The sequence below is a fragment of the Balaenoptera musculus genome, chromosome 14 (genome assembly GCF_009873245.2).
Source record: "Balaenoptera musculus isolate JJ_BM4_2016_0621 chromosome 14, mBalMus1.pri.v3, whole genome shotgun sequence".
NCBI lineage: Eukaryota > Metazoa > Chordata > Mammalia > Artiodactyla > Balaenopteridae > Balaenoptera > Balaenoptera musculus.
Window position 1 is genome coordinate 66,109,637 of NC_045798.1, and position 23,758 is coordinate 66,133,394.

General features: G+C 52.7%; 1 protein-coding gene across 6 annotated transcripts in view; it reads right to left on the reverse strand.

Annotated features, from left to right (window-relative positions):
• The window catches only part of MYO5B (myosin VB), a 367,733-nt gene that overhangs the window by 6,275 nt on the left and 337,700 nt on the right, over positions 1–23,758 (reverse strand). For 3 of the 6 annotated variants that reach the window (XM_036823438.1, XM_036823441.1, XM_036823442.1), the window contains exons 28-38: positions 22,931–23,170; positions 21,962–22,062; positions 15,399–15,476; positions 12,003–12,201; positions 10,416–10,509; positions 8,861–9,004; positions 5,953–6,104; positions 5,285–5,374; positions 2,551–2,701; positions 794–1,079; positions 12–186 (exon numbers count right to left, since the gene is read on the reverse strand). In XM_036823438.1, the coding sequence (XP_036679333.1) occupies positions 12–186; positions 794–1,079; positions 2,551–2,701; positions 5,285–5,374; positions 5,953–6,104; positions 8,861–9,004; positions 10,416–10,509; positions 12,003–12,201; positions 15,399–15,476; positions 21,962–22,062; positions 22,931–23,170 (1,710 nt within the window). The remainder of the gene's footprint in view (positions 1–11; positions 187–793; positions 1,080–2,550; positions 2,702–5,284; positions 5,375–5,952; positions 6,105–8,860; positions 9,005–10,415; positions 10,510–12,002; positions 12,202–15,398; positions 15,477–21,961; positions 22,063–22,930; positions 23,171–23,758) is intronic. The other 3 variants (XM_036823439.1, XM_036823444.1, XM_036823443.1) reach the window with 3 other exon arrangements.

Below are 23,758 nucleotides of genomic sequence, written 5' to 3' on the forward strand. Positions count from 1 at the left end.
AGTGACCACACCTGCTGGGTGCTGAGGGCGGCGCACAGGGAGCAGATGGCTTCTGCATCTTCGGGGCTTTTCTTCTTTAACTGCAGGAGCTGGGCTGCTTGGATCAGGGGTTCCATGGTCTCAGCAACTTCCCTCTGGTGCAGGTTTCTTCCCCGAAGCCACTCCTCCAGCTGACTTATATTGTACCTTAGACACAGGAAGAGTGAGCTCTGTTAAACCTGGCCTCCTACTTCACTGGGAAGAGCTCACCTCTTGTGTTTATTTTGCAGGGCCAGCTGCCATGAGTATTATCATTCTCCTCATCTTAATTGTCTCACGTGGGCAAAAGCGTGAAAAGTAGCTGGCACTCAGTCACTTTTTGTGAAATGAGTGGGTGCTTAAAATCAAGCCAAGATGAAGCACCTAAAGTGTCTGTACTAAGTTAATGAGCAAAAAAAGGCATTAACTATATTGAATTAAAACAACTTAACATTTAACATTCGCAAACATGTTTGTACTTCTCTGTGAGCCTTCATGCCTCTTAAGTCATTAATTTTTCTCTCTGACCTATCCACATCATACTTACAATCTTTACGTTGAAGTATGTAAATGTGTTTAAGCTCGGAACTAATTTGTTTACCGGGTCACCATCTCAGTGTGTGATGAATTTCACCAACCAATAAGAAGGTGATGGATTTGAGTCACATACCGACTGTGACAAGGACAACCCGTTGGATCTGGATTTCATTTGCAGAGACAAGCGCCCTGTGCCTGACTGGGGCTGGTGTGCGCCAGGCCCAGGCGCCTCTCGTACCTGAGCTGCATGCCTGTGCTCCAGGAGCAGACGTCCTTCCTCAGAAGCAGGTTGTTGAGAGTCACTGCGTTGATCACGTAGAAGAGCTGTTTGAACACCTGGAGGATGATCTCGGGGTCCAGGCCCTGGTCGCACATGACTGTGTGGAAGGAATTCATCTGGCGGATGATGGCTTCCAGGCAGTAGGATTTATCTCCATCCGCCAGGCTGGAGGTGCGCTTCCGGTAGCCCGTGGGCTTCACCCCAGACAGACCCTGAATGCTCTCGTTCTCCAACATGGCAGACACTGAAAGAAAAGCATGATTAGAGAAGCTGCATGTTCCCAAAGAAGATCTGTTTTCGGGTCACTGAGATCACACAGTACTCAGGGCTTTGGCAGTGATCCCACCCAGACGTGAACAAGGTCGACATGCTCAGGAACTTATAGCATTTGGCATGGAATTTCTAACCTGCTGATTTCTACACAGAATAGGACTTCCACATAGAAATCTTGGACTAAACCTGTGGACCAAATTTTCACTTAAATTTATTGGTGATGGGCCAGAGGTAAAAGGCACGTACCAACTTAATTCTGTACTGGCTTCTGTGCTGAGAGACCAACATTTGAGCAACTTGGGTGTAGTCACGGCCCAGCCACTGACCTGGGCCTGGACCCTGAGATCATCCTATAGTTGTTCAAATAGCTTTTCTCCATCAGCCACTGACCATGTAAATCTTAGGTGAGCTCGTCTGTCATACTTACTGCACAGCACTTAACTACGTGTCAGGCACTTTATATTCAGTATTCCTTTTAATCGTCCAACAACCTATTTCCTAATGAGGAAATTGAGGCATAAAGAGGTTAAATAACTTGCCCAAGCTCACCCTGCTAGGAAGTGGCAGGGCCAGGATTTGAACCCAGGTATGTCTGATTCCAGAACTGATGCTGTTAACCATCATCTTATCTGAGTCATGAAACATCCCCAGTTCTCCCTATGTCTGGTGAGAATAAACTGGCGCCTCATAAGAAGAGTCTCAGACAGGAAGAAGGATTTGGAATGAATCTTATCCCAAGGGATGTATTTCTGGATGGCACGTAGGACTCTGTCCTACTTGGAATTCCCTTATAACCTACTTGTGTTGTAATAACCTGGGGAAAGAATTACTTACATGGTCCAGGAGACTATTTCCTCAACAGCCTTTAAGGAGCACAGTGAGTGATGCATATACGTGTCACTTTTCTTGTGACTTAAAAAATAACTGCTCTTATTTTCAAATCTGATTTCATGTTAAGTGCCCAAGTGTACTGCTTTGGACAGAATGTTCAATAAATATTTACTGCATGAGTGTTTACTACTGTGTTCATGTATATGAACATACTTAATGCTTTCCTTTCTCCATGAATAAAGTATATATATGGGCAAGTGGATTATATCTTTTCACTGTACATGCATTTACACTTTCTGAATTTATATTTATTACTTACGGAAATTAGTTTGTTTTGGGGGAAAAAAAATACAGTATATTACAGAAAAAGAGATAAAGGAAAAGTGATCTATACTCTCACTACCCAAGCATCACATGCTTTGATGGGCTGGTGTTGAGAAGTTCATAACTGCTTTTGAGTAGACGGCACACACCTCCTCAGCTTCCTTCACTGGGGAGGTCCTGGCTTTCTGGAGGCTGCACCTAAGATATCTGGTTCCCTAAATGTAGGGAGTGCTTACCCTCACTTCAGATCCCATGATGAGCGCAGGAGATCTCCTGTGCCAGCTTACCTATCATAGGCTGCAACAGGCCCTCGGAGATTTTAATGAGCTGCTGGTAGATCTGAATGGAAAGGTCGCTCAGCACCTGGCGGTATTCAGTGAGGTCAAAATTCTTAAGACAGTGCTCATTCTGCTTCGCCGTATTCTGAGTCATGAAGCCCTGCGGAGGCAGATGGGTGCTGTGCTGAGGCTCCGTGGCCGGCCGTGCTCAGCAGGCCTTCTGGGCCTCCAGTCACTTTCTCAACACCCTATTTGTGGGGCCCGATCAGGCTCTGTCTGCTACTATGATGTTCTACCAGACCCTGTCAGTTCTTTGAGGTCGCAGTGATGGCTCTTAAATTTGAAGGCAGTGTCAAAACCAAGCATGATAGAGGACTTGAAACTGCTTAATTAAAAAGGCCGCAGTCGTTTAGTCCAAATCCCTGAAGTTTCCCTAAGGTAGCAAAGCGAAGGTTGGTAGCAGGTCCAGGGAAAGAGGGAATCCATGCTTTCTGACTCTTTACCCAATTCTCTTCCCAATATACCAAGTTACCCTAAAATATTAGATTATACACAGTCCCTAAAGAAGTACCTGGGTCAGAGTATATGTTTTTAAAATGAGAAATTTATGTGGATTCTATCACTGGGTATCAGAATTAATGGATGAACTGAAACGATTCCACAGCTACAGCACTATGTCTTCTTAGCTTTCTATGTTAACAAGATGAAGTAACATGCAAGTTCAAAGAGTTGCTAATATCAAAAGGACTCATGTGACCAATGTCTCTCTGTATTCAGGCCAAGGGGAACCAAGAGCAGCCAAAAGGTCAGTGTTTTCAAAAGGGTAACTATCCCCAGCAAAGCCTCTCATACTGTGTCAAATCACAAATCAATTTTTAAAGAAAACAAAAGCAGGCAGAAGGGACTACCCTGGTGGCGCAGTGGTTAAGAATCCGCCTGCCAGTGCAGGGGTCACGGGTTCGAGCCCTGGTCCGAGAAGATCCCACATGCCGCGGAGCAACTAAGCCTGTGTGCCACAACTACTGAGCCTGCGCTCTAGAGCCTGCAAGCCACAACTACTGAGCCCGTGTGCCACAACTACTGAAGCCTTCGTGCCTAGAGCCCGTGCTCCGCAACAAAGAGAAGCCACCGCAATGAGAAGCCTGCACACCGTAAGGGAGAATAACCCCCGCTCACCGCAACTAGAGAAAGCCTGTGCGCAGCAATGAAGACCCAACGCAGCCAAAAAAAAAAAAAAAAAAAAAAAAAGCAAGCAGAAGAGGGGATAACAAGATAGCCGTTATTTAGGCTACATAGATATGGTTATGCTGTGGTTCAAGTCTCGTCCCTGGGAATATAAGCACGTGAAACAATAGCCTAACGTAATGGAGTTCTTGGTCCTCCCTAGCCCTATATAATGTTCCCTGCAGGGTACAGACAGCATTGGGTCAAGTGATGATTGTCAATGAGGTAACCTTAAATGCAGTTCTCTGCTTAAAGTAAAAGCTTGTATATAATATTAGGGTTATGGAATAGAGGACATCTGGTTTGAAATGAAGCCCATTTCTTCCAATAATACAGTAAACACTATTTCTTTAATATTTAACCCACTCCCTTTCAAAATAAAAGCAGCTGTATCAAAGTTCTGATTCTAGGAGAGAGATGGAGTCAAGTCCCATTCCAAGGGTGGCAACACTGACTGGCATGGCATACCCTTTTATTATCCAAGGGAGAAGAGTCTGTGAAAACTTGTTCTGGCACAAAAGATGGAATAAAGCTTTCAAAATTGTTGCACTATATTGATTTACACTATGTCTTGGCCTTGGGGAGGGTGGAGAGTGAGATATGTGAAAGGAAGGGGAGAAGGAAAGTCAAGGAGGCCTGCAGGGCACTGGGAGTGGGCAGTGCCTGGGACGAGTTGGGATTCTCACCGGAGAAATTAGGGTGAAAATGGGCCGTATGTTACTAGGTCACTGGGCTGAATGCAGAGCATGGGAAAAGTTCTTTCAAGGACCAGCAGTGGGAATGGTGAGTTCTAGATAAAGCTGGACCCTAGAGGTCCAGAGCAGAACATTAAGTGATGGGGTGAGCTGGGCCTCAGGCCAAGGAACTGAATTTGCTGAGAAGCTCGAAGCTGGGCCTCAGGGTCAGTTTGCACAGATGTAGTTCAATTACATTGCGCCTCTTCTCTTGGACCATCACTGTCTGTCTTAAAATGGACAAACTAATTGGTTGGCTTAGGAGACAATCTGACATCCCAGACAATTGAGCTTTCTGCCAGCATTCACAGAAATGGGGCTCTTCTAGGACTGCTTCCGAAAATTAAGGTCACAGGGTTTTCAGGGGGAGTCCCAAGGGCTCTCAGATGATGGATGGGTTACGCAAATTCATTTCCCTACGAATCCACTTATTCATTCAGGGTGCTTTCTAGGGGCCCTCGGGGTCATCGAGGCCTGCCTTATTCCTTCTTCCAGTGAACAGGTGCAGAAGGCATGCCCAGGGCCTGAGGTCCCAGGGGTGCTCCAAAGATCTCACACCCTCTCTTCAAGGGATACAAAGCAGCTCAGAATGACATTTGGACAAAACAGAGATGCCTTCTATGACCGAAACCTCCGCCCTCCATTCTGACCTGAGATCTGAGGTGCTCTGAAGTGGAACAGGTGTTGCTGTGCCCAAGGAAACGAGGGCCTAACTGCTGAAGAACACAGGGCACCTCGACGGTGTTTAAGTGCACTTTAGGGGACTGGGTTTATCTTACACTCACCTCATCCCCGCTGTACTGCTTCAAGCAGTGCAGGAGGCGGCAGGTATTGGACAACCAGAACGATGTCATCTCAAAGTCATCACTGTGCTTCTGTGAAAAGAAAAAGACGTTCCTGGTTATGAGTAAGTGGTTCCCATCTGGTCAAACGCTTACCTGGTCCCTCCATGTCCACGTGTCCTTCTCTTACCCAGTAGGCCCCAAGCAGATCCGACGGAAAGCGGGCCCTTACTAATCACAGTCACACAGAAGAGAGCCATCCCCACGAGGCTGCGTTACTGCTCTTCCACTACCGGGGATGATGTACGACCCAGCCCTGGTCCCCTGATCAGTGGTCCACACACGTGGGGGACGAGCTGCCTCTACAGCTGACGACGACGAAGCAAAGTGACACAGACGAGCTTGACTCCAGCAGCCCTGGGCTCTACCGTAAGCACTGGGCCAGCTGGCCTGGCAGGTTCTCACCATCAGTGATCCAACATAAGGGGTGTTGGGCAGCACGTGGTGAAACATGCTGGTATCCTGTTTATCTAGAGGTCAGGTGTCATTTACCTTCAGAGCTGGAGATGTTGGAGAACTTGGATCACAAAACCCAGACAGAGAGAAGCAACAGCGAGCTGTCGTTTTCACCGAGCTCCCCACACACCACCACCTTCGGCCTGGACACTGACCTTGAGGACCTTCTTAATGCCATTGATGGTGGAGGTCAGCAGGGAGTGCACCTTGAGGTCGTCGTTCACGTAGTCCGCGTGCCTGATGCACATGTAGAGGATGTAGGCAGGGAGGCAAGGCACGGTGCCCGCCAGCGCCTGGGGCTTCAGGTCTACCGGCAACAAACAGCAAGAATTAGACTTATAGCCGATGCTCGGGGCTGTAAGGATCCTGGCCTGCAGTACCCATAATTCTAACATTTTCCTGTAGCTCCTCATGGGGGTTGGGAGAGGAGCAGGGGAGAAGCTGCCCTGATACACAGATTCCCTCTGACCTTGACTACCGGTAGTTTCAGAAACTAGTTAAAGACCCCAAACAGACAAAAATCATGTTCCTAAGTGTTTAAAATCGGCTCCTCACTCCTCGTCCTTACAACATGGAGGAAAAGAATCCACAGGTGGCGCCCTGCCCGAGTTTACACACGGTAAGAAGGGGTGGCGGCCGGAGGCTGGCTGGAGACGGGCGCTGTCTCCCTCACCAGGCGGCCGGGGCGAGAACTTCCCACCCCTCTGCCCCAGCGCTTCCCGTGGGGGACACACGGGCCCTGCAGCAGCAAGAAGGCGAGGCCTGCTCCCACAGACGGAGCCCGCGTACCGGGGGCTGGGAGAGCTGGAGCAACTGCTAGCGCGTCCGGCCTGTGGCTCGGAAACCGCGTGGCAGCGCCCGCCCGCCCGCCCGGACAGGCTCGGAGCCAGCAGGTCAAGCAGGCCACCGACCGGCCACAGCCGCTCTCCCCTCCCCACGCCGCCGCCTCCCTCTTGGCCAGCGCTAACTGGCCACACTCAGGGACAGCTGCCCCCCTCCCCTCCCCGCCCAACCACTCTCCTCTAAACCGCCGCACCCCGTGTGCTCTGGCAGGACCGGGAGCGGCTGGTGGGCCTCCCCGTGAACCGCAGACTCCTGCTCAGCCTTTCGGTCCTTTCCTGCCAAAGCCCTTGGAGGGCCAGGGAGAAGTTGTCAGACTGCTTTCCATGCCAGAGGAGGCCCGGGGAGGCACAGACCAGGCTGAGAGCAGCAGTGCTTGGTGGGGGCCCAGAGCAGGAGGAGGAGAGGCCCAGGGACAGGCAAGATGGAAGGCGAGCGCGAGGCCCGGGCACAAGGCCACGGGCCTCAGACTCCAGGCGTGCTCACTGCACCCCCAGGCCTCACCCCACACCCCCATGACCGCCACCCCCAAGCTCCACCCAGCCCAGGCCTCAGGAGCCACCTCTAGGCTCGGAAAGGCAGTGAGGGAGGCCACCTCCTCTCCACCTGCAGGGGGGCTGGGGAGGGGAAGGGGCAACTCCTCAGATCTTCCGCCAGGGCCGTCCAGGGCCAGGGCCGTCCAGGGTCAGGGCCGTCCAGGGCCAGGGCCGTCCAGGGTCAGGGCCGTCCAGGGTTGGGGCTGTGCATGTGCTGCCAGCTTCTCCAGTGGGTACTTGGCCTCAAATACACCTACAGGCCATAATACTCCAGGAACCTGGTTAACATCTGGGCATCTCATAGGCTTAACAGATGACTGCGGATTGGCCTTTGGCTCTAATTAGAATGCCAATAACATTTATACAGAAAAATGTGTTTTAAGGCCCAGACTTCCAACCTACAGCTTCTTGCTTCGAGCCTGACCCGTATGCAGATTGCAGATAGCTTGTCCTGCCTTGGAACTTTCTGTTGTGATTTGAGTCCCGTAGCAGCTAAATGGTAGCGTCTTGGGGGCAGGGACCATGGCTCTACTTCTCTCCATCGTCCACAGTAACCAGCCAACACTGGGCACCTGAGCCGGGATCAGCGGAATCCCGGTGTTCGTGTGGAAGGGTCTTTTGGAGGGAAGGTGACCGCGTGCTGTGTGCGGGCGGCTTAGCAGATGAGCTTGCCTGGGGCCACCTGAGCCATGACCGTGGGAGGGAGCCACCCACTGGCTGGCACAAGCAGCCTCCACCATTATTATTCTTTTTGCTCTGATGCTCTGAACTTTTGAGTTTCATTCATCAGAGATTAAAGGTTCATTCCTAACGGTGTTTGAACAAAATGCAGCCTGGTTAAGGAAATTTGAGGTGAACTTACATCACATTTAGTAGTCAGGCAATTGTGGGGAAATTAACCTTTATAAAAAGAGCAAAATACTCAGCTACGAAAAATACCCAAAACAAAGAGCTGAAGCAAAATCTCTGCTAGGCTGAAGCCACGCTCCATTCTTTCCGCAGCCCTTGGCCCACTACTCAGCAGACTGGGACTTCGATAAACGTACATTTCTCTAAAGTAACATTTACCTCTTAATCTGAACTCCAAATACCCCTGCAAAAGCTACCACCTCTTTGAATTCCTCACATTCGAGAAGGGTTTCGCAGCTTTAACACAGCACCTTCTTCACCTTTGTCATATTTCAAGTGTGGGGCAGGCGGGGTCAGTATCCTCATCCCCGTTTTATAGATGGGAGAACTAAGAGACTGGAGAATGGAGCTAGTAGCTCAGGGACCAGAGGACCGGACCACCAAAGACCCCTCCTTTTTTGGTCCAGGACTCTTCCTGCCGGCTCTGCAGGCGGCTGAGGAACTGGGCTGAACACCGAGCAGCAAGGCTGGCATGTTGCAGCCAGACGGCATGTGAGACCAGGAGGGTCAGAGCTGGTACGGCTGGCAAACCAGGCCCGGGGCTGGCAAGGAAAGCAGCTCCCAAGAGCCCTGCATGCGGCCCGGGGGGCGGCCCACACACTAACCCCAGTATCACCTGGGAGCTGGTCAGAAGTGCAGCAGCTCGAGGTGGTGGGTGAGAGTGGCTGGGGGATGGAGGATGGGGGAGGAGGAAGAGGGCGGGGGTGTCTGTGGGATGGGGGTTGTGCAGGAGGTGGAGGAGGAGGGGCTGGGGGTGGGATGCCACAGAGGGCCCGACCTGTCACCAGATTCCGAATGAGCAGGGCCTCGTCCTCCTTGTGGTACTCCAGCATGCCCTGGAAGTCCTTCTCTTTCCGCTGCACGGTGACCTGCCTGTTGAGCTCGTGGCGCCTCCTCTCGCTCTGGCCCAACGCCTGGGCAGCTGAGCAGGAGAGAGGGACGGAGGATGAACTGAGACCTCCAGGCTCAGGCCTGGGGGCGGGGTCATTTCAGGTGGGTGGGGTTTGGGCCTGGGTCTGGGGCCCCAGGGTTCTGGGTTCTCTGGGCTGTCACACTCCTTACATGGTCTGTCCCTGCAGCCTGGGCCACAGTCCAAGTGTGACCAGAGGAGCTTAGCATCAGGCACTGGGGGCCACTCAGGACAGGGGCTACTCAGGACAGGGGCTGTGGAAACACCCAAAATGGTAACTGGCAGGTTTTGGACCAGAGAAAACTCGGGAAGGATGTGAGGTGCAGGATGTACAACTATCCGGCTGGGGAGCTGTTTCTTTTTCCCCACCCAGCTGTAAGAAAGGGAAGGAAGGAGGGAGAGGGAGGGAGGGGGAAGGAAGGAGGGAGGGGAGGGGAGGAAGGGAGGAGGAGGGAAGGAAGGAGGGAGGGGGAGGGAAGGAGGAGGGATCGAGAGAGGGAGGAAGGGGATAGGACAGAAGGAGGTAGGGGGAAAGAGGGAGGGGAGGAGGAGAAGAAAAAGCCTGAGTGACTGGGAGTTTGAGAACTCTAGGAACAGAAGAGAGAAAGCCAAAGATGGAGAAGGGCATGTGGGGTATGGGGGCAATGGCCCAAGGCTGAACAGGACACAGCCCTGCCCTCCTACAGCCTTGTCTAGAGCAGCAGGTGGACATAAGCAGGCGATTAAACAATACCTGTGATGGGAACTGTGACGTAGCTGTGTGGTGTCAGGACAGCAAAAGAGGGGACTGAAACCCTGAGGACGTACCTCCTGAGCTGAGGTGGAAGGATGGGGGGGTATCCCAGGTGGTGAGGGGACAAAGAGAGGGTTCCCAGCAAGGCAGGATGTGCAAAGAAGGGTGGGGAGTGACATGATTAGATCTGCAGTGGGGAGTCAAGGAAAGAGAACATCCTGGGGGTTTCTGGGAGATTGATTTAAATCTCTGCCTGACCTCTCTGGGCCATATTCCAGTTGGGAAGTTTAACCACAGAACTGACCTCTCTCCCTGACTACTGTAGCGTGGAGAAGGGCCCCCGTGGTTTGGGGCTTTATATTATGGAGCATTCTTTCGAACCAGAAGGTATTGCCTCCCAGCTTTAAGCCCTCTGAACGCAGGACCACAGGGCCACTGTCTCAGCTGCCCCTCGCCGCATAGCTTGAGTCAGCACCCAAACACCTGCTAGGTTTGTGGATCGTTAGTACAGGTTCTGGCAAACTGAGACTGGGTGAGCGCCTGGGGTCCGCGTGATTCTGTCACGTGACTGCCCTGGGCGGGGGCGGCAGCAGGTGGGGGAAGTGGAAGTGTCTGGGCCGGGCAGGCAGTCCCCTTCCTGAGGGTGGCCGAGCACACTTGTGGCTCACGACACCCGCACCCACACCCTACCTTCCAGGTCCTGGACTTTCTTCATGTAAATCTTCAGTTGCTTTTTGAGCTTCCTCTCGTTCTTCTCCAGCTTTTCCACCAGTTCTTTAAGGTCCTAAAAGCAGGAGGAAGCAGTGTGAGAACAGATCTAATCCCGCCCTGGAGGGCAGGGGTGGGATCCGGGGCCCAGCCTGGCTCACAGGCAGCCGTCAAGGAGGCCAGGCTCCGGGTCCAGCAGGAGGTCGCCCCAAGCAGCCTGCTGCTCCCCGGGTCTGGACCCACGAAGTGGGAGATGGGTCACAGTGTTCTCTCAGCCTGGACGGCAGGCTCCTCTGGGCTCGGGCTGCCTGGTGCCCTGCCCAACCCACAGTGCTCTAGGCCAAGCCTCCTCAGGTTGCCATGCCAACCCCCAGGAGACCCTCAGGGTCCCCAGGTGGCTGGGCAGTGCCCCGGGAAGGAATGGACAGGTGAAGGCGTGAGAGCGCAGTGGGGGGGTGTCAGCTGGACGAGCCTGCAGGCCAGCGAGGTTACCTGGGGCCCAGAAGCAAAACGGGCTCTTGGCCTGGGCCCCTCAGTGGCTGCCTAACTCCTAGCAGCCACCGCCACAGGGAGAAAATCAGCCCCTGGGACCTGGAACAGCATTACTGTCACCCTGACCCAGCTGGGCAGTGGAGGCAGGGAGCCCCATGACCGTCAGAGACACTGTGACAAGGAGTGACACAGGAGACAGAAGCAAACACGCCCCTGTGGAACCTCGGAAAACACCTGGGCTCCCTTTCTCCTTCCTCCTCTGCACGGGTGACGTCCCTTTCGTGCCTCCTGCCTCAGGTCAAGCCTCCCCTACAATTCTTTTTCTGTAATACTTGTTAATCCCATGTAGAATCATGCTTTTGGAAACACCATCTCCTTTCTCTTCTTTTTTTTAACATGTCTTGCTTCCCCTACTAGCCTGTTAGCTCTCTGAGGACAGAGACTGTCTTTCACTTCTCTGGCATCTGCCCGGCTCCTTTGGTTACTTCCAGGATGGCTACCAACCATTCCTCCCCTCCAGCAAGAGGAAGAGTCCATCCCCATCACTCAGTCTGCCCAGATTTGTCTCAATCAACAGAACGTGGCAGCAGCGACCCTGGGCCAGTTCTGGGACTAGACTTTAAGAGGCCTCCCAGCTCATCCTGTTGGAAGTCAGCTGCCACGTAAAGCAGCCCATGGTGGTCCAATGAAAGACGGCCACGTGTGTGCAGAGAGCAGATCACGTGGAGGGGAACTGAGGCCCCAGACACAGGACCGGGGCTGTCTCACGTCCTCCAGCCCCCTCCAACCACAGTAGAGCAGAGACAAGTCACCCCCGCTGAGCCCTGCCAGAATTCCTGACCCGCAAAAGGTGGTTGCTATTCCAGGCTGCTCAGTTTTGGGGAGGTTAGTTATACATTAACAGATACATAAAATAGCTCCACAAACACTTGCTGACTGTAGATTTCTAGACTCTCTATTCCTACCACGGGGCCAAGCACATGAACCTTGTCCATTTGGCGAAAGGCCACTCCCGGTCCCCTTTTCTTCTAGAACGTGACCTCCCAGAGCTGGGCTCCACGGGGCACGGCGACTCACCAGGTTCTCATTGGTCAGCCGGGACATCTCCTGCTGGACGCCGAACTCCACCTGGGCCTCCGGGGAGAGCAGCAGCGTCTGGCAGAAGGTCTGCTGCTGCTTGTCTATCTCCTCCTTCAGGGCCTCCACCTGGGCCTTGAGACCCTCCACCTCCTCCTCGTGCTCACGGCTCTGAGCCTGCAGCTGGGCCTCCAGCAACCTGCACCCGGGAAGGAGGGCAGGTAACCAGGTGGCTTGCGTCTGTGCCCCCAAGTAGGGGCCACACATGGACACGCAACAGGGGAGCAGCCGAGCAGGGACACAGCAGCAGCAGCAATTGCATGAAACCAACAGGGGACAGACACGGAGGGGAGCAGGTCCACGGGGCCGGGCAGGCAAGCAGGCCAGCCTTCCTCTGGGAGGACAGGGAATCAAGGCCAAACACAGCACCCCTGGCCTTAGGCCTTTTTCTCAACCACCCTCATCCCTTTGTTCTTTGTTCCTGAGCACAGTCTATTGGTCTGGCATTGAGAGATTGTCTCCATGTCAAAATATCATCAGCAGAAATAAATTTCTTACAGCATCTTTTCAATAAAAGTATCCATATCTTCCCAAAGTTCACAAGAATCTCCTTGCTAAGACAAAACTCTGGTAGACTGAACTAGCTATATTACTTGCATATTTTCCCTTTAGTAGATTCTCTGCAAGTTTTAGAAAGATCCTTTCTTTTTACCTTTTTTTTTTGAATTTTTGAATTTTATTTATTTTTTATACAGCAGGTTCTTATTAGTTATCTATTATATACACATCAGTGTATACAAGTCAATCCCAATCTCCCAATTCATCACACCACCACCCGCCCCCCACCGCTTTCCCCCCTTGGTGTCCACACGTTTGTTCTCTACAGAAAGATCCATTCTTTTTATTTACCTTACCCCCACTTCATCTCTGGCCTTTTATATACATTTTTTCCTCAGTCAAAATAGAAACTAAGACTAATTGCAAGTGATCTGGGGGGGAGGTTTAAGATCAACTGCTGTCATGACAAGAAGCAGAGAGACCTAGAGAAGATCTGGAGAAGGTTGGGGAGAAGCTTCGGGGAGACTCTCTGGGCAATTCTGGGAGACACCTTCTATTATGAGGGAACGGGTAAGGAATTAAGGAAGGTTCCGAAGCAGCCTCCTCTTCAGGAAGTTAATTACTGATAGGACTATGATGCTGTCTTCTTGGGCGTAACTATTTAAACGAACTTTCATCAAAAGCCTCCTGACTTGGTCACCCCACCCTCTCCCTGGGATGCAGATAAAGACTGTGACCAGAGCTCAGCAGAGTCAGGACCGTGGAAGTGCCTAGGAGACAAGCTCCATGTTTCTGCAGTTCTGCTAGTTCTGCTGTCATTCTGGGAGGAGATAATTCCCACAAGACAGGAGGGAGCAAATCTACAAGGGAGCAAGAGAGAGGGGAAAGTCTACACCGGGAAGTCCCAGACGGAAGCGACCCCGTGTTCGGTCAGCTCCACGGCGGCACCAGGTGCGGTGCTTGGCCCCAGGGACTTCTCAGCAAAGTGACACGAATGAAGAAATGACGGAGGGATGACTGATTCACCCATTCATCACAGGCAGCATCACCAAAGGAAAACAACAATGCAAGGACTGTGGAAAGTAATTTGGTAATTGAATCAGCATTTTTAGGGGACACACAATATTTAGATAAGATCCAATCTTGGCTACAATAAACTAAAAGTAATCACCAGTAAGTTATAAATTTAATGAGAGAAATAGACTGGAACGCTTGGGCTCTAGGAACTCTGCCCAAAGGATTCGTTCCCGGGTTGCGCTGTGAGTTTGCTGCTCACATCTTTCTTAACCTCCATGTAGACTGTAGTTGGGTGACTTAGTCCAGGGTTCTGTGCAAAGTCGGAGAACCCCTGCCTGAGCACCCGGCTGGCCACTTCACCTTGCAGGTGAGAAAACTAAACGTGAGAGAGGTTTGAGGCCACTGCCAGTGGCAGATCTGGTTCTGGATCTCCTGAGGCATAGGGCTATGCCTTCTTTGTTTTATTAATGTATTCATTTCTTTATGTATTAAAGCGCATCCTATTCCCCCTCCCACCCCAAAATAAAACAAACTTCTAGATGGGACAGGAATTTGATCTTACTCCAAAGTAGCCACTATGATACAAGTAGCAGCTAATATTTATTCCATGCTTTCTACGTGGCAGGCATGTGCAAAGTGCTTCACCTTCATCTATTCCTTGCAATGACCCGAGGAGGCAGGTCTGATTCTGATCCACATTCTACCAGAGAGGAAATGAAGCCAGATGTCATGTTGCTCACAGGTGGGGCCACGTTTGAACCCACAGCCAGGAGACATGCTGCCTCGAGAACCAGCTGACCTCAACTTTCTTTTGCCAAGAAGAGAGGCTCTTGATACTGTAATGGGACCTCCATGACATCATCAGCAGGCAGAACTCGGGAGACGATGTGAGAGGCACTGGACTCCCGTTGCAGCCCGCCAGCAGCAGGCCGAGGGCGCTGGGCACAGCACCTCGCCCAGCCTGTTTCCTCTTCTGGGAAACAAGCCTATTGTTGGGAATCTCAAGTGCACGAAGCTATGCCACAGCCCTGAAAAGCCACGCGCTGGCAGGAAACGTGCGATGTGATCGTCAGGTTGTATTAATTCTGTGCACGTCTAACTTTCTTTGCTAAGCTGATCACCCAGGGCTGATGGCCAAAAGGGCTACAGATTCAGGCTCCAGTAGCACATGGAACCAGGTTCACATTCTGGATCTTCTGCTCAAGCAGCAAGTTCCTCACACCCTGCAAGCCCCAGTGTCCTTGCCCCATGAGCGTGCGTGCGGTGAGGGTCAGACATGGTGACCCTGACGTGCACTTGGCGCTGGGCTGGTCAGCTCTTATGAGCTCCAGGCAGTCACTGCAATGGCGACTGGCACATGTGCTGGAGGGCAGGCTGCCAGGACCCCTGTGCTTGGAGCACGGCCAGCAGCACAAATGCAGCCGATGCTCTCGGCTGATCCTGCAGTCAGGATGCTCAGTATGTAGCATGGAAGCAGCACAGACTCAGAAACCCACAGAATTAAGTTCCCCTCGTTCTAGAGAGCCGTGTGCCTGCTGCCACGTTAACTCCCTCTAGTCCATTCCTTCACCTGCAGAGTGAGCGAGCTGAAGCCGGTGGCCTCCAAGGTCTCCATGAGCCATCCAGTGCTACCACCTTGACCCAAACAAGCAGCCTTCACACAAAGTGACAGACGACCAGGCAAGGGGCTACCCACCAACACCCCTCCCCGTCTCACCCCCGTGAACTGTGCCCTCGCATCCACTCCAGCTGAAAAACAATGAAGCATGGACACAAGCGGACAGAACAGAGCAGACACGGGAAGAAAGTCACACATTTGACCTGGCAACTTGCTTTAGGCCTTGGTAGGCCAAGCCGAGCTCTCCATCTTCATTCAAGTATCCCCAATCCTCAGCCTTGCTAGAAATAAAGGACAGAAAAACAGGGCATCCAGTGTAGAGGGACAGAGAGGGCAGCAGAGAGACTACAGCCAAGGTGTGGAAAGGCAGGAGGGAAGGCTCCAGAACGCCCAGCTCCCCTCCTTTCCCTCCCATCACCAGCACCTCCTCCTGTGGGATCACTGATCACCCCAGCCTGGAAAGCACGCTCCTGAAGACAGAGCAGAGGCTGGCGCTTGCTCTGCTTATCTGCAGCATGGGCGGGGCAGGGGCATTTGCCTGTGCTCACTCACGGTCCTTCCCACTACCAGAAGGATTGGGAAAAGAAAGGGAGAATCAGGGCAGATGCAAACAGGGCAGGGAGGAGAGGACCTGCGCAGGGTGGAAGGTGCAGACACTGAGCAGGGGCTAACTGGACAGGGCGGGGTCGGCGGCCTCTCAGATGCCAGATCTGGGGAGCAGCAGGGGTGGCACCTCGGGGACATCTGGCTCTGAGAGGACAGGGAAGGAGACCACATATTTTGCCTGGTTTTCAATGTGTGTTTCCTTCCTGTCACTTCTTAAGGGCAGAAAAGTATTAACTCATCTCAACTCCTGCCCTCACTGCAGTCTTGCATAAAGAAACAGCTAATAACAACTTTGCTAATACTAACCAGCATGATGAGCGCTGAGCTTTCTCTCCTTAACCCTGGGACCCAACTGCATTACTCCTATTTACTCAACTGGGAAAGCAGGAGGCCAGCCTCCTATTTGCAAGTTATTTTATCCTCTCCATTTGCCCTGTGTTTGCCCAATGCCAGCAGCGCAGCTCCTGGAGACCAGGCACATGTCACATACTCCCGCAGCACGGAGCCCCCAACCCTACACAGCCCCGGGCACACGTGAGGCCCTCGAAGGCCAGCGGGACTGGGTGGTGGGCGGCAGGCAGAGCCCTGCTGTCCCCACTAGATTTCGGGCTGTCAGTCCCTGCTCCCAGAGGCCTCTGCTCCTGCTGGCTGGATCCCAGCTTTCCTGGCAGGAAGCATGAAGCAGGAGCTGCATTCACACTGCTTGCTATCAGGACCAGTAACCCCTTCCTAACCCTCAGGAGGAAGACAATCGTCCCCAGGAGCATCTTTGGACATGGTCAGCCACTGGACCATGCCCTGCTGTCAGGCTGTGTGTGAGGTCTGGGGGTGCAGCTACCCATTACATCTCCCCCCAGCTCTGCCTCATGAGGAAGGGCCCAGCCCTTGCAGGGCTCACCCAGGCTGCTTCTTGGGCACAGCTGGTCACACAGACAGCGGGCCCGCCTCTGGAGTCAATGAAAAGGAGCAGAGGGAGAGCTAGTGATGAGAATGCTTTGGGAGCCGCTCCGTGGCCTCTGCCTCCTGGTTATGCTTGCTCTCCCTCCGGCTGGGTGTTTGCCCTGGGACCTCACACAGGCCTGGCTTCCCCAGATACTGCCTTTGCTTGTAGACTCTGCCGGCCCCGCCCTGCTTAGCTCTCGGCTGGTCTGTGTGTCCCATTATCCTTGCCAATCCACACGTGGCCTGGGCTGTGCGAAGAGGGGAGCCGATAGCTTAGGCTTTTCCCTTCCCAGCTGTTAACACTTACATTGAACTCAGGGCCTTTTAGTGTCTATTGAGCTAGTGCTTCAACCCAGAGGGCGGGTCACTGGGAATAACTCCTGGTACAGTTGGGGTCATCCTTGGTTCGGGCCCAGAGGTGGGTGTGTCGTTGCTGAAGGGGCCCTCGGGGATCCCTTCCTCCAACTATCTCATTTCCACGTGCGCAGGGACACCAAGGGGGAGATGACTTGCCTGACACTGACACCTAGGCTAGAACCCAGGTGCCCTGTCTCCCGGCCTTGGTCTCAAGCCCTTTCCTGCCTCACGCTGGCTGGCCTCCCAGACCCCGAGGAGGGGCTGCCAGGCCTCTGAGGGTCCCCGCACTCCTACGGCTCCCAGCAGACTCCCTCTGCAGGGGGGCACGCATGTACTGCTGAGCCCTGCGGTGAGGAAGTTAGCATTCCTAATTCTGTAATAACATCCAGGCATCATGCACAAAGATTAGAGAGCCATGCAGCCCAGTCGTCCCATGGGCTCAGGACGTCAGGCGCACGAGTAAATTAAAAACCAGTCAACCACAGACCTACTAGAGAATGGACTTGAGGATACGGGGAGGGGGAAGGGTAAGCTGGGACAAAGTGAGACAGTGGCATGGACATATATACACTACCAAATGTAAAATAGATAGCTAGTGGGAAGCAGCTGCATAGCACAGGGAGATCAGCTCGGTGCTTTGTGACCACCTAGAGGGGTGGGATAGGGAGGGTGGGAGGGAGGGAGACGCAAGAGGGAAGAGATATGGGAACATATGTATATGTATAACTGATTCACTTTGTTATAAAGCAGAAACTAACACACCATTGTAAAGCAATTATACTCCAATAAAGGTGTTAAAAAAAAGAAGAAAACAAACCAAAAAACCAGTCAACCAACTCCAGGCCCATCTTCTGTTCCCATTGAAGGGGTCTCCCTCTCCCTCCTCCACACCACTGGGGGCGAGGGCCAGGGAGGGAGCACCCCTTGGTGGTTTGAGAAGGAAACCCCCAAACAAGCTCAAGGGAAATTACTTTTTAAAATAAAGCTAAGTCCTTGATGTAACTTAATACCAACCCATATTCATGGAGAACCTCCTGTGTATGTGCCCCTGTGCTGAGCCCTGTTTCCAAACAGGCCAGAGACACACACAAGAGTAAGCAGCGGGCAGAGCCTCTGACAGCACCCAGGCAACGGCTCCCCTCGGCTAGGGAGCTCCTGCCCAGGCCAATCACCCAGGCGGCCCTGGCCTCCTCCTTCACTGTGAGTGAAAGTGCTCAGCTGTGTCATCGGAGAGGTTTCTTCTGATCGGCAGTATATAACCTAAAACTGGAAATGGCGCACACCAGAAAAGGCCTGGGATAATATTACTTTCCCTCTGTGGAGACTGTGAAACCTAGGACCCAACGACCGGCCCTCTGCCCAGCGGAAGGACCTGCCGCCGCATGGACAGACACAGGCAAAGTTCCAGCCAGCTCGGTGTCCCATTTCTACAAAGACCGCTTTGCGCTCCATGGATGTTCTCATTTCTTTACTTCCCACCCGGACTTTCTACCCAACTGCCCAAGAGATTCGGGGTCTCTGAGAAATGGGAGGCAGCAACCCCAATACCAGGAGCAAGAGGAATGTTGAGACCACAGGCCTGGCCACACAGGAGGGAGCTGTTCGTGGATAAATATGGTTATGCCATGGAATTACAGCAGACAGAAGTTGTGCTGATGGCTCAGGACCAAGAGAATTTGGGGGAACATAAGGGAATGATCACCCCCTAGGAGAAAGCTGAGAGCTTCTAGGAGCAGCTGAGCTGGGTCTGTGAGAGGAGCTGAGCAGAATCAAGCTGCCCCTCCTTCGCCCTGCCCAGCAGGACAGCCTGCAGCAGCTGGGGCTCAAGGCCAAAGGAACCGTAAACTCCAAGCCACCCTAAGGCGGCTGCACATACCCCTTCCTGGTGAGACCAGGCCTCCATCCTCCTGCGCAGGCCCGTTAGGGGGTGAGTAATAACCCCAGGGTCAGCTGCCCAAGCCCAGGTGGCAACAGCAAACTTGCTCTCTGTGCCCAGGGCCTCATGTAGTTTCCCAGCACCTGCTGGGTGGAGACGGCCTGCAAGGAGGTTTCTTGGGACCTGAGAAAAGGTCCAAGAATGCACCCTAAGTCTTGCTCTGGAGTTCCACAGACTTGGGAAGGCTTCGGTGGAACGGGCCAGCAGCCAAAGGAACATGTTCCTGGAGCCAGACCTGAGCCCTGGCCACACCCCTGCCCCCACGCAGCTCTGTGACCTGGGTGCACGCCCAGAGGCGAGGCCAGCCCGAGAGCAGCAGGAACCTCTGTCTCCCAGCCCACCTGCCCGTCTCTCCCGGGAAGACCCTGATGCACTTGGTTCCAGACAGCCCTGAGAAGACGGCCTCTCCAAACACCCAGCCTGTCTGCTGCAGCCCATCTCTGGGGCACGGACCAGCCTTCTCTTTACCCTAGTTCTGCCATTTATAAAATGGTAATAACGTTGCTGGTTTCTCTTAGTTCCCCAGGTGTGAAAATGAGACAGCGTTTGGAAGCAGAAGTGCTCTACATATTCCTGTGGCTGTTCTCAGAGCCCTCAACACTGGCTTCTTGCTCCAAATTTGAAAACACAAGACACAGTTGCAAAGACCGAAAAAGAACCCTACAGACTATGAAAGTTAGCAAGTGAAAATGTTCTGAACTTGGAGACCAGTACTCTTAGAGGGGCTGTGATTGCGTGGGGAGGTGTGTCTATACTCCCTCCAGAAATCGAAGCAAAATTCAGTGTATATGTTTTTCTAGGGAGACGATAAATTCTCCAGTCAGCCCAACTCCAAAATCATCCCTGCATAATACAATTTACATTTCAACCAGAACACTCTCCATAACAGGAAAAGCAACTCTGTCTTCAAAGCACCTTTGCAGGGAGCAGCCCTTGTTGGAAAGGATGCCCTCACTGTCTGGGCTCCAGGAATCACATCCTAATCCTCCTGCCCTGCCAGCCTGCCCACTGCTGTCCTCCCTTGCTGCTGGGATTCAAGGAATTGGAAGAGAGACAAACCCACCAGTGTCATTTCCAGGTGTGGGGCAACTGGGGCACTGGTTCCTCTGGCTTCCCTTACCCGAGGCAGAGGCTCATTTCTATACTTAACTCAGTTTCACAGGCTATTAATTCCCTATTGTACCCTGGGTTTGCTGGGAACTGAATTATTTTAAGATATAAGAAAAGCTATTTTTATTTTATCACCATCATCATTATTGCTGCAAAGGAAGACAAATCCAGGGTATTAAGCATCCCCTGGGAATACCTATACTTAGGTCTGGATGCCTGACAACCATCTGGATGAACAAAAAGGGGGCTGATAACAGCGATGGTCCATGAAGATCAGAAAGATAAGCACACTCGCTTGTCAGGACCAAGTTCCCAGTTTCCTTCTTCCCTTTAAAAAATGTTAAAATATCACCTGTGTTCCTTTTTCTTATTCATCTCATTTCTTATCTTCACCCAAGATGATTTAAAATGACTAAATCTTGACTCAGTTTTGGCATTCAGAGATTCACCTTCATTTCCTTCTCTCCCTCCTCTTGAAATAAACTGAATTTCCTCCTGGGGGCCTGCTAAAATACCCTCACCTTCTGATCACCTACACAGTGGGCTTGGGGCAGCCCAGCCTGGGAGTCTGGCCTTCGGATTCTGCCTTGACTCAGTTACAGGCCCGTCGTGTGCCTGAGTAGCTCAGTTTTCTCATCCACAGAAAGAGGGGCCAGATGAGAAGATCTGGGAATCAAAGCCCTGGGAAGTCCTCACGTCGTTCGGTGACACTCCTGCAAACAGGTTCATGCTGCTGCACTCCCAGTGCCCACTACTGACAACTTTCTGGATGCACTTGCTGTTTTTAGCAATTATAAATAAATGCTTAATGATTGATCAACATTCAGAAAGAGAGACAGGTAGCCAGGGAAAAGGCCAGCTCCGGTTTTACAAGTGCCCACAGAGGCACAGGTAATAATAGTGGCTATAACAACACTCATGTTTACTGCATGCTTATCATAGGCAGGCACTGCTCTGAGGGCTTTGCACGGACTAACTCGCCTAACCTCAGTCACCCTATGTGGTAGGCTGCTATGACCGTCCCCAGTTCACAGGTGAGGAAACCGAGCACTGAGCGGTTTGAAGTTTCCCTAAATAGCTGTTAAGCGAATGGAACCCCCGTGCACACTCTCAAGTGCTCGGCTGCACTACCTCGGGGGCCCTGCTCTGTCCTGTGTCCCGGGGCCCTGCTGCCTCCCTCAGTCACTCTCTTTTGCCTTAACCCTGCGTAGCTCCTCCTTGAGGGGGGACCAGAAGTGGGAAAGTCCTGGAATTTAGTCCAGGCTAACGTCCAGGGAAATCTCCTTTTAGCCAATGTGGTAGTGGTCACATTCTCCCACCCAATCTCTGCAGTGCCCGGCTTGGGTTCCATGTCTTAAATGACAGGGCACGGGGCCCACTGTCGTGTGCGTCCACCAGCTGGGCTGAGTAAAGTTGGCAGATGGGGCAAACAGCTGGAGCAGCCCCTCTGCTACTACTCAGATGGGCTCACTTGGCACCTGCTTCCGCTTCAACGAGAAAAGCCGCTCCCAGCCAGTCCTTCCCTCTCCTCCTGTCAAACCTCCCAGGGACGCTCCCTTCCCCAGTGCTTTTCAGAGGACCCGGGTTCTGGATGCCCCAGGGGTGCTCACTGGAGTCTCGCTGATGCTAACAGCAGGCTTCCTTGGAGCATGGGACTCACCGAGTCTGCTCCTCCTCATTTTTCTCCTATAAAAACCAACACCCTGAGGCTGAGCGCAAGGTCAGTGCCTGAGGAGTGGCCCTCGCGTACCAGGCTGGGCAGGGCTCCTTCCCTGTCGCCTCCTCCAGGCACAGTGACCGCAAGGCGGGGCTTACCTGTTCGTCTGGCAGACCCCATGATAGGCCTCAATGGCGTCTTCCTGATCCACGTGCTTTTCACTGTTAGGCCAACTTGTTCTGGCGTTGATGTTTGGCTCCTAGAACGTCCCAGATTAAAAAATAAATAACTCTGGTTATACAAACAATTGTCACGAAATGACTTTATACACAGAGGGAGAAAAACGAGCCTTTGGGAAAAGACAAAGGCACCAGAAGACTTCACATAACAGCGGTTAATCCCCGGCAGGAACGTGACTTTTAAAAATCACATTGGGAGAGTCGGGGAGAATCACAGTCACAGTCAGAGGCCCGGCTGTGAAAGGCAGAGAGGGTGGAGGGGAGGCTGGGGGAGGCGGGGAGGGAGAGGCAAGGATGGTGTCCCTGGAGGAGAAAGCTCCCCGAAGGCGGAGGAGATGACTGAAATCTGTCTTAGTTTGGAATCCTGCACACTCAGTGCTGCCCACCTGCCCCAGCTCCCCTGCCCCCTGGGCCCAGGCCCAGAGCGGCCCAGGTGGCCTCTGGCCCCTCCCGCCTGCTCCTCAATCTGTGCAGGAGGCGGAAACATTAGGAACAAATGCTAAGTTGGACTTGTCACCCCGGGAGAGCCGAGAGAGAGGGAAGACTTTCTTTACCTGGGAAACAAAGTAAATAGCAAGGGGCAAGACCTGAGGTGAAAAACCAGGCCAAGGGGGCTGCTCAGGCCGTGGCCCAGGTTTACTCTAATTCTGAGCCTCATTCCTTTTGAACATGTTCCTATTGAGTAACTTCAGAAGATCCTAGAAACTTGCGCATAGTCTCCTGTGAAAAGTCATGCTGGGAGGACAGCAGGTACCTTGCTCTACTTTTAGAGGAGACTCTAAAAGACGCTATTTTAGGCTGAAGGCCCTCCTGCGTAAAGAAACCTAAGAAACACACCTCTCCCCCCACCGTGGCCCCAATGCCCCGCCCGCGGCCCCCTCTCCTCACCGAGCCCTTGCCAGCCCGGCGGCGCTGGTCGGCACTCACGATCTGGCTCCTCAGGATGAGCACCTCCTCCTTGCGCACCTCCAGCTCCTCGTGGGCCACCTTGAGCTGGTTCAGCAGGAGGCAGTAGCTGTCAGGGGTGTCGTGGGTGGCGCTGTGCTCTGAGGCCTGGTCGGCCACGGCTTTCCTCAGCTCGTTCAGCTCATTCTTCAGCTTCTTGTTCTCCGACTCCAGCTCCTGCCTCTGGAAGGCAGCCCGGCGACATACTCACTCCCTGGAGCCCGGGCACCATCCCCGGGGGGTCCTCCTCCTCCACCTTCCTTAACCACCTGCCCCGTCCACCTGGGGAGCTAAGAGCAACCTTCCCGTGTTAACGACGGGACACACAGTATACGTTCTGACTGTGTCAGCAAGTGGTCAAAGCTGGGGCCTGGACTTGAACCCAGACCCCCAAGTTATGGGTGCCAAGGATCTGACATGATGCCTGTATGGTTGCAATCCTCTAAGCGATTCAGTGGGGTTCGTATTTCTAGGTGTATTTGGCTATGAAACCCTTCTTTGTGGAAGTGCTGGGTTAACAATTTTAAACATGTTAACACAGGACTTCCTGGAACCCTAATATGTTAATGTATTTTTTGACTTTCCAAGAGAGAATATAAAACGCCTGATACCCTAAACTTATCTGTCTAGAGAGGCCTCCCTGCCCCTCTCCTCTAAGGAGCGTCACATGAACTCGTGTTCTGGAGAACAGACCAAGAGCATCGTTTTGGTCATACGGAAAGCCGCCAATTGCCAGTGCTAGCAGAGAAAACACCGCCTGTATACAGAGTC